The sequence below is a fragment of the Prinia subflava genome, chromosome 2 (genome assembly GCF_021018805.1).
Source record: "Prinia subflava isolate CZ2003 ecotype Zambia chromosome 2, Cam_Psub_1.2, whole genome shotgun sequence".
Classification (NCBI taxonomy): Eukaryota; Metazoa; Chordata; class Aves; order Passeriformes; family Cisticolidae; genus Prinia; species Prinia subflava.
The window spans coordinates 90,377,296-90,385,906 of NC_086248.1; the positions used below are offsets into that span (position 1 = coordinate 90,377,296).

Here is an 8,611-nt window from a genome sequence, read left to right on the forward strand (position 1 = left end):
CGAATCACTTGTCGGTAGAATGGCCTTGCTAAGGTCCTGGGCCCGATATGCTTCGGTAATCGCAGACCTAGGGAGAGATAAATAATGCCAGGCGAGAAGAATGGACAGCTGATGATAGTGGGCACAAAGAATGCAGCATTTATGGGCCACAAAGACATCCAGCAGAACCCCCAAGATAAGGAAGAAACTGGTAAGGTAAACAGCTTCAGCTGGATGAAGGGTAATTTATGGCAGGGGCAGATTGTGACCACCGACTCACGGCCACGGACCCAGGAGAACCACAGACCCCAAAGAAGAGAGACACTGAGCATGTTGTCGGATTCACAGGAGAAGCGAGGCAATCATTAGCCAAGAGAAGATAGAAGACTAATAAATAAGGGAACTATGTCACTTGCAGCCAATGAACACTAATTCCTTAGTTCACTGAACTGTATAAATAGTATAAAGTAAAAACTTTTGGTAGTTGGTGTGCTTGATTTGTGGAATACCTTGGAGCACTCAAGTTTGTGCAACTCTGAAATAAATAATCTGTGTCTCCCAAGTGTCAGGAAAGTTAATCCACCATGCCAGAGGTTTATGTCCAAAAAGGAAACAGAGGAGTCCTGTAACTTTATTCGAATAAAGGCCTTGGGCATTTCCCATGGGGTCTCAAATCTTTGGGGGATGCAGCCCCCTTTTTATCCTAAATTTCTGACTGCATATTTCTCTGCCTTTTCACCATTGGCTGACGTACTTGGAAGGTACAGACTTCATGAATCACCTGCTGTGTATTCTCCTCTAATATGCACCCCCCTTTTGTTATATAGAAGAAAGAAAAACTTGTTCATAATTCTATTAAGTCTTTGTTATTTTTCTCTAGGATCAGGAATTTACCGCAGCCTTGGCTGAGCAACAGTGTGTGTTGATAGTAACATAGAGTTTCTTCTGTTTCTTCCCTAAGTTCCTAGCCCTATCTACAAGCAGATTCACATGGTCTGTTTGTAAAGATACATTCATCTTATGCCTTTAATTTTTGTTGTCTTCTATTATTCATATTGCTCTTAACTCGTGTTTTGGAACTGACTTTATTGCCAAAATAAAAGCTCTTCAGATTTTTCTAAATAAGGTCTTAATTTTCTTTGTAAGATGCTTTTTTCCCTCTCTGCTAGTGGTTTGTAAGATTAGATATAATATTTTTGCTGCTCATTCTTACAGGGTGATTGATTTTCCAATTCTCTTTTCCCTGGTGGCTGACTGTGCAAGTATTGCTTGTACTCAGTGGGATTTCTTAGTAAAGTAATTCCTGCTCTGAGGATTTTAAGTGAACAGGATCAAGCCAAGCAGCAGAAGCTTAGGTTTGTTGGAGAAAACATGGATCCAGGAAAGGAATTCATGGCATTATCATGTAGCAGTTGCAGCTCTAACCAGAGAGGGTCCTAGGTTGGGGTCTCATTTAGCATATAGAATTTGCATGAGTTGGCAAGTTGTGATGGGGAAAGAAAGTGTAGTGTATTTAGGGTGAATTTGTAGCAGCCGTGAGACAGAACACTGAACTGTAAGAAGCTGAATAAAATGGAGGGAGCAGGCACAAAATGTGAAATATGCATCCTTGTTTTAAGGAGCCCATAGTCCCTTTGGGTTTGGGTCCAGACTCCTGCTGGACCTACACAGAGTTTGTTTCTCATACCGTGACACTGGCTTTTATTTCTCACAGTTGGAAGAATTCAAGTGTGGAGACATGATAACAGGTTTTCTCTGAGGTTTAGTAACTCAGTATACCTCTCCTGCTCAGGCCAAAGATGAGTAGATTAAAAAAAAAAGAGATCTCACACTGTTAAGGTTGGACAGTTTGTGGTGGCTCAGCTGGGGAATATTTTACTGAAGACCACTGTCAGTTGTTCACTAGGAAAGGAGGTACACAGCTCCCCATGGTTTGCTGAGGAATGCAACACCTTGTTACCTGGTAGGCACTCTGGTGGGAAAGCCTGTAGGTTTCACAGAAGAAATGAAAAAGCAAAAGGGAGAGAAAATTGTGCATTTGTGCAGTGCAGCGTGGTTTCAATCTGCAGGTAAATATTTTGGATTTTTTTCCCATTTGGATATTTACTTCTACATTTTAAAACCGTGCTAAATAGATTTCTAGCCCTAATTTCCTATAGCTTGCAAATCATGGTGAAAAAAGGCAAGGCTAGAGGAAAAAGAATGAAAAGGAAAGATTACCTGCCCCAGTCTGAAACTAGAAATTGCTGGGCTCCCTGTTACCCCTTGATGTGACGCTTGGACCCACGAAGCCATGGTGTCACCAGGCACAAATAAAAATACTCTGCAGGTCTCTTTCCCTCTTGAGCTGAGGAGCCCTGGTGTCTGGCTTCCTCTTCCAGCTTCTTGGGTGTTTTCCATGCTGGGCTCAAACTCTTTAGCTGTTGCCATGCTTAGGTGGTCATGGACATGTGTGAAGAAGGAGCTTGTGTTAAGGCCATTCAAAAGCTTTGTTTCTTAAAGCTGTAACATTATCTCCATTCCTTTTACTTGTTAAGTATTATGAAGGTTAAATTACAGCAAAGTCTCACTATACTAAAGGTTTTCCCCAACTCAGGTGTGTGTAGGAGAGAGAGAAATTGGTGCAAAGGACTATTGCTGAAGTAGGGATTAAAGACAGTGGATCTTCAGGAATCCGTAGTTCCCAGGGATGGCTCGTATGGTTGAGAAGCCAGCAGGGAATTTAGAGATTGGGCAGCAGAGAGAGGCAGACACTTCCCTCAGCAGAATGAATGGAGTTTCTTGCTAATTCCTTCCTTCTCCTATCCGGAATCTTCCCATGTGTCTCTCCATCAAAGACGAAAGCTCCTGTCATTTTCTGTCACTATGTTATGAACGTATTTAAAAAAGTATCAAGTGCACTGTTGGGTCAGTTCTGCCTCCTGTTATGAATGAGTCAGGAAGGTCACAGTTACAGCACTGCTGAGGATCTCATTAATGGAAAGCATTGTTTATCATCATTTGAGTGCTTTGGTGTTGTCATTTGATGACTGTTGTGCTGAATTAAGTTTTGTAATGAGAAGGCTCTGACATCTTATTGAAACCTCTGACATGTTTTATTTTGTTCTCTGGGTTTCTTGGTGCAGATATGAAATAGCTTATCTAGATTTTAAATTATGTGATATTTACAATTGTCCAGGGTATACATGTAAGCACAGAAGTAATTTTATTAAATGTGGAGATCCAGGTAAATATCAGGTTAGTGAAAAGAAAATGTTAAACCATTTAAAACTGTTTTTTCTCACTCCTGTACAAAATTTATTAAAATGAAGTCATGCAGCAAGGAAGACTATTTCTCCTGAGATGGGAAAGAAGATAATTCTGGATGACTAATGCCTTCTGATTAGGGGCTCCTTCACACAGACAACTCTCACAAATTATTGCTGCACCTGTGTAAAAAAAAAGTTCTCTCTTCTGGTTCTGTTTAATTCTGAAGAGGATAAAATAGATTCCATCTCTAAAGATTTTGATAACACATCTGAATTATAATTGCCTCCCCAAGTCTATTTTCAAGGAAAGAGTTATGGTGGGTTTTTTTATTTTTCCAAGAACAAGCCTCATCTCTCTGACAGTATCAGTGTGCAAGACTGATTCTGGGGCCACATCCTTGTTTTGCATCCAAGCAGGTGGCACTGAGGGAGAACAATGGAGTCAGTGGGAGTCTCATGATACTTGGGCTCTCTTAGCACCCCCTACAATTTACAGTGGCCTTAGGGCTGTTGGAGTTGGCATGAGCAAGGACATAGGTGGAGCTGTTGCAGTGCTCTGAAATAGCTGGAGTGTCTCGATTTCCTTTTTTATGCAGCTCTTTTCTATGCTCAGTCATGATGGGAATGAATGGGCAGCAGTGTCTCTGGGACATTGCCTATCTCCTTGCAAAGAGTCATGAGGTTAAAACTTCAGCGTTTCTGGTACTTGGTCACTGAACAGTGCCAGATACTTTGTACTTCTAAGATGCACCACAGAGGAAACAAATAATTGGTTAAGGGATAGAGATTTTTTTCTATGTATTATTGTTATTTTTTCCTGCATGAGGCAGGAAGAAATAAAATGTATGTGGCAAAAATATTTAATAGTAATCAAATATAATTAATATTTAATGTGTATAATGTCTTTTCAGAAGTGGGTGTACTTCTCTGAGGATTACAGTCTCTTAAAAATTTCAAGGAAATTATTGAAAAATGGGAGATGATTGTAACAGCTGTGGTTTTCCAAAGGAGCTTTTCCTGACAGGAGGTTGGCAAATGGTTCATTACTATTTCCCAGGTAGCTATGGGATAGTATTCAATGACAATATTACAGTTTTTCCAGTTACTTCTTTCTATAGTTGCTTCATGACATAAACCTGAGAAGGGGTGATAAGGTCCTTATGATGATTATGTTATAATTTTGTACTTTATTAATAAATTATTTTATTTAAAAGAATTTGTCTTTGTTAATAAAAAAGATTTTATAGATCCCAGTATGTTATTGGTTGCAAAATGTTTGGTTATACTCTCACTTTGGTTGCCAGGGTAAATGAGTGATCTAAAATTGTTGACTTCTTTCTCCCACTCCAGATAATGTTGTTTTGAAACCCTAAAGATACAGCTGTTTCATTTTTCCATTTCCATAACAATGTGCCAAGTGTCCCCAGTTACAGCTCCAGTGATGAGTTCTTTTCGGGATTCATGACAGATCTGCATTTTTACAGATACTGATTGTAGCTGGAAAAGCAACAGAAAAAGTATTTTACAAACAACTGAATGGGGCCAGTGGGAAAACAGCTGTGCCATAATTAATTTCTTGATGGCCTTATGTCACGATAAAGGAGGCAGCTGAATACCAGAGGGGAGAATGTCCAAAAGATGCTTTGCTTCTGGGGATTTGCTCTTCTAGCAAAGGGCGAGGGAATTGCACAGCAGCTGGACAACAGCATTGGGTCAACATTCTGCCCTTTAGTGTTGGAGGAAATGCTGCAGGTTCCAAGTGTTAATGAAATGGCAGTTTGTTTCTTTACTGTTTCTCCACGTTAGGCCAAATTCCTCATTAGCAACCCATAGTTTAGATTTAGGCTGATGTCAGGCTTTGGCTGCTACATGACAGTGTAGTCACAGAAAGGAAGCACACAGTGAGATTCATGTTTATATGTGGAAACTGTTTACCTACAAAAGTTCAGAGGAAGCCTCTGTCATTCTCTTGTACAGACAATACCATGGAAAGGACAGGCTGTTCTTTTTGTCTACATTGATGTAACCAACGGGCAACAAAAGGCACTTCTTCAGTTGTACAGAAAAAAGTACCCAGTTAGAAGGAAAGGTCACACCAATGCTTTTTTCTCTTCTTTACACTCAGCTGGGGATCCTGTTTTGATCCTGCAGTCACCTGGAACAAACACACTGAAGGTAAGAATACTGTGATCATAATATATGAAGACCTGAAAGGGGTAAAGCAGATGCTGTTTACTGACAGCTGAAACACATCTGAGCCCATTCCTTGAAATCTGCTGAAATTAAGAGGAAATGGCACAGCTTTCTGAAAGAGCAAAATCAAGTTGATTTTAGTGACAAGTTGAGTCTGGCTATATGGAAGCAGAGCTCCAGGAAAACAGAAATGTACACAGAAAACAGTGAATGAAATTAGTAGATGATGGTTATGCACATCCCAAGTGGGTAACTCCATTTTTTAGAGAAAGCATTATTGCACGTGTGGCTTTCACTGTACTGCTTTCAGAACCTGGCTGCCAGTGTAAAGCAGATAGCTGCATTCTTTGGATTCTCACCAACAGCTGAGCAGATCCAGGCCATTGCAGGAAGGCACACTTTCCAGCTAGTGAGTATTGAAACTCAGGAGACTCATGGTGCTGTTGTCTTGATTCTTTTGCATGAACTTAAATTTGTTTGTGTTTTGCCAGAGCAGTGAACGGTAGCTCTTCGTGGTAGGAAACAGGAACAGGAACCAGGAATTTGGATCAACAGATGGTTAATAATTATGTATAATTGTCAAGGCTGAGTGTTGTTTAAGAAACACTAATTGTGCTTCAGGAATCTCAATTAATTTCACCCCAAGGACCAGTACCATTCAGTAAAGCCCCATATAATATGATTAGCAGGAGTGCCCTACAAGTAGCACACCCTCCGTTGTGCATTGCACTAAGCACCAGCTAAAACAAAGAAGAGTTTTATCTTGGCCTCTTCTACTGGGGATAGCCAGTAGACTGTGTGCCTCCACAGATCTTTCTTGGGTTTTCTAAATAACCCTCAGGATTGCCTGTGGACCACAGTCAACTCATAGAATCCAGATGCTCCACAGAATGATCTGTGTTTTTTAGCCATGGATCAGGCTAGAACCTCAGACAGTCCCCAACTGTGGGCTCTCCAAAATCTAGATTAAAGGTAGACTGCAGCTTAGAGCAGTGTCTGGTTGCAACAAATAAAGCTCTTGCAGTTAAAAATCACTTTTGAGCTTTCTGTACTCTTCTGTCAGAGATTTTTTCTTACAGGAAAAAAAATCTGAAATGTAAGAGAGAAAAGTTAGTCTTTTGTTTTAAATGATACTCTTTGGTTGTTAGAGTCAAGGGTAATAATTTCCTCTTCTTTATATTCAAGGTGTTTTTGGAGACTGGAAGAATATTTTCGCTGAAGCTCAGAACCAGAAATTGGCTACCAAATCTGTGGTGTGCTTAGAAGTAGCTTAGCTGGGAGTGAAGTTTAAATATGACATGTATTGCAAGGCCTGAATATCCTTTGCAGAAAAATACCACGAATGTTCAGGCTGTTCTATGAAATAAAACAGAAACCAGGACAACATCCAGTTTAAAAATTTTAAATATACATGCAATTTGCAAGCCTGTTTCTGTTGGCTTAATTTACACAAGCAGTCCTTGCTTGTGCAGTTAGTATCATTGAAGGCCACTGAGCTCTCTTGAACAGCCAGTGGAGCTTTAGCCTCCTGTGTTTTTAACACTGATTTTTGGCTTTGATTTCTTGTCTTTGGTAGAATCCTGTGTGGAATATATATGCAGTAATTAAATCTGCTGAAATAATTGGAAATATATTCAGTAGGTTGAAAGTGATTTTCGAAGAGGTGTTTTAAAGCAATCATGAAGTGTCATTTTGATTCTTAATTTCTAAGTTCATGGGATTAATATATAATTTTAATTTCTAGGTTGATAGTGTAAAATGAAGTTTCAGCAAGTCTTGTAGTTGCATTTTGCTCCTTTCTGTGTGCTGATCAATGTAAGAAAAAAGTAACGGAACTCAGTAGTGAAAATTTTGTCTCCCTTTCAGCAATATTGTTTTTCTTTCTTTAGAAAGTTCGAGATCACTGGAAATGGAGCCTTTGCCTGGGTTGTCTGTATTTACTTGATTTTGCTTGGGTTACTTCATGAAGTATGTAGTACTTAGGATCTCACAGCCAGGGTGTGGCCTTTTCCTGGATGTCTGTCTGAGAGCTTTGAGCTGTTGCTGTCCAGAAGAGAATGAGTGTGCTTTGGTGGAACCAGAAGACCAATGTGCACAAGATGGTATAACACTGAACAGCCTCAAAAAAAGGGTGTCTTTTCAGGCTGCACTTCTCCCTTGAGAGGCTGGTTAAGCACCAGTCTTTGGCAGCTGGTTGTGTTTCTTACCAGAGACATTTCTTAATCTCTGAAGGAAAGGAATCCAAAGGAAAAAGAGCTCGGAGAAAGAATGTGTGGATAATGAGCACATAGTTGCTAATTTAGCCAGTAGAGAAGGTTACAGTCTTCTTATAGTTTTCAGCTTCTGTCTGATAAATAATTGCTTGTGGTAGATGTGCCTTGGCCAGAGTGAAGACTCAAGTGTTGGATACTTGAGGTGTTGACACAAATGAACTCTGTGAGAGCATCTGCTGCACACTCTGTTAGCTGATGGCAAACACAGCAAACTCTCAGCCATTCAAAGCCAGTGAGAATCCCCTTCTAAAAGTCTGCCAGTGACAGGGGAGTGACTAAGACAGCTTAACTTCAGTGCATAGTTAGGAACATCTTGTCATTTGGTATTCAGGTCTCCACAAAATCTTGTTTGTCTTTCCCAACATACTACCCTTTACTTTTCTTCTCCTGTTCTAGCCATGTTTATTGCAGTGCACAGCTCACTGATGGTGCAAAACCCTCGAGCTATTGGTCCTTTGGGCTGACTGGCTAAGATGCCAGTGTCCTGAAGCCTAGCATTCACATGGTGGGAAGAGAGGATCGATGCAGCTGTGAATTTTCTTTCAAAATTAAAAGCAGTAATAATGGGCATTTAAAATAAGTGAACCAAAAGTGAGATACCAGCGAGGATGGAAAACCTACATAGAAATCACAAAATCAAGCCATATCAGAATGAAATGGGTTACTACCAAACAAGTGAAAGTTTCTGGTCACTAAAGCTATCTTAAATAAATCTGAGGTTCCCTATAACCTTCACATAGGCACTGGAAAATGCAGCAGCATTCCATGGCTATTTGCTTCAGCTGTACCTGCTGCAGCAGTGGGTCAAGATCATTGCTAAGCAATTAGTAAAGGTAAGTTCAAAAGGCTTTGGTTGAGGATGATGTTGAAGCAGAAACATTACTTCCTGTTAAAATAGGTTGTCTGAATTACTGATAG

At 40.1% G+C, this 8,611-nt stretch overlaps 1 protein-coding gene across 1 annotated transcript; it reads left to right on the forward strand.

The window, feature by feature from the left end:
* The first annotated feature begins 84 nt into the window (after positions 1–84).
* SULT6B1 (sulfotransferase family 6B member 1) lies at positions 85–6,736 on the forward strand. The gene is given in 8 exon segments (XM_063391775.1): positions 85–195; positions 3,116–3,179; positions 3,182–3,216; positions 3,455–3,544; positions 4,578–4,701; positions 5,349–5,443; positions 5,731–5,865; positions 6,569–6,736. Coding segments are annotated over 8 exon segments (822 nt in total).
* Positions 6,737–8,611: the final 1,875 nt, after the last annotated feature.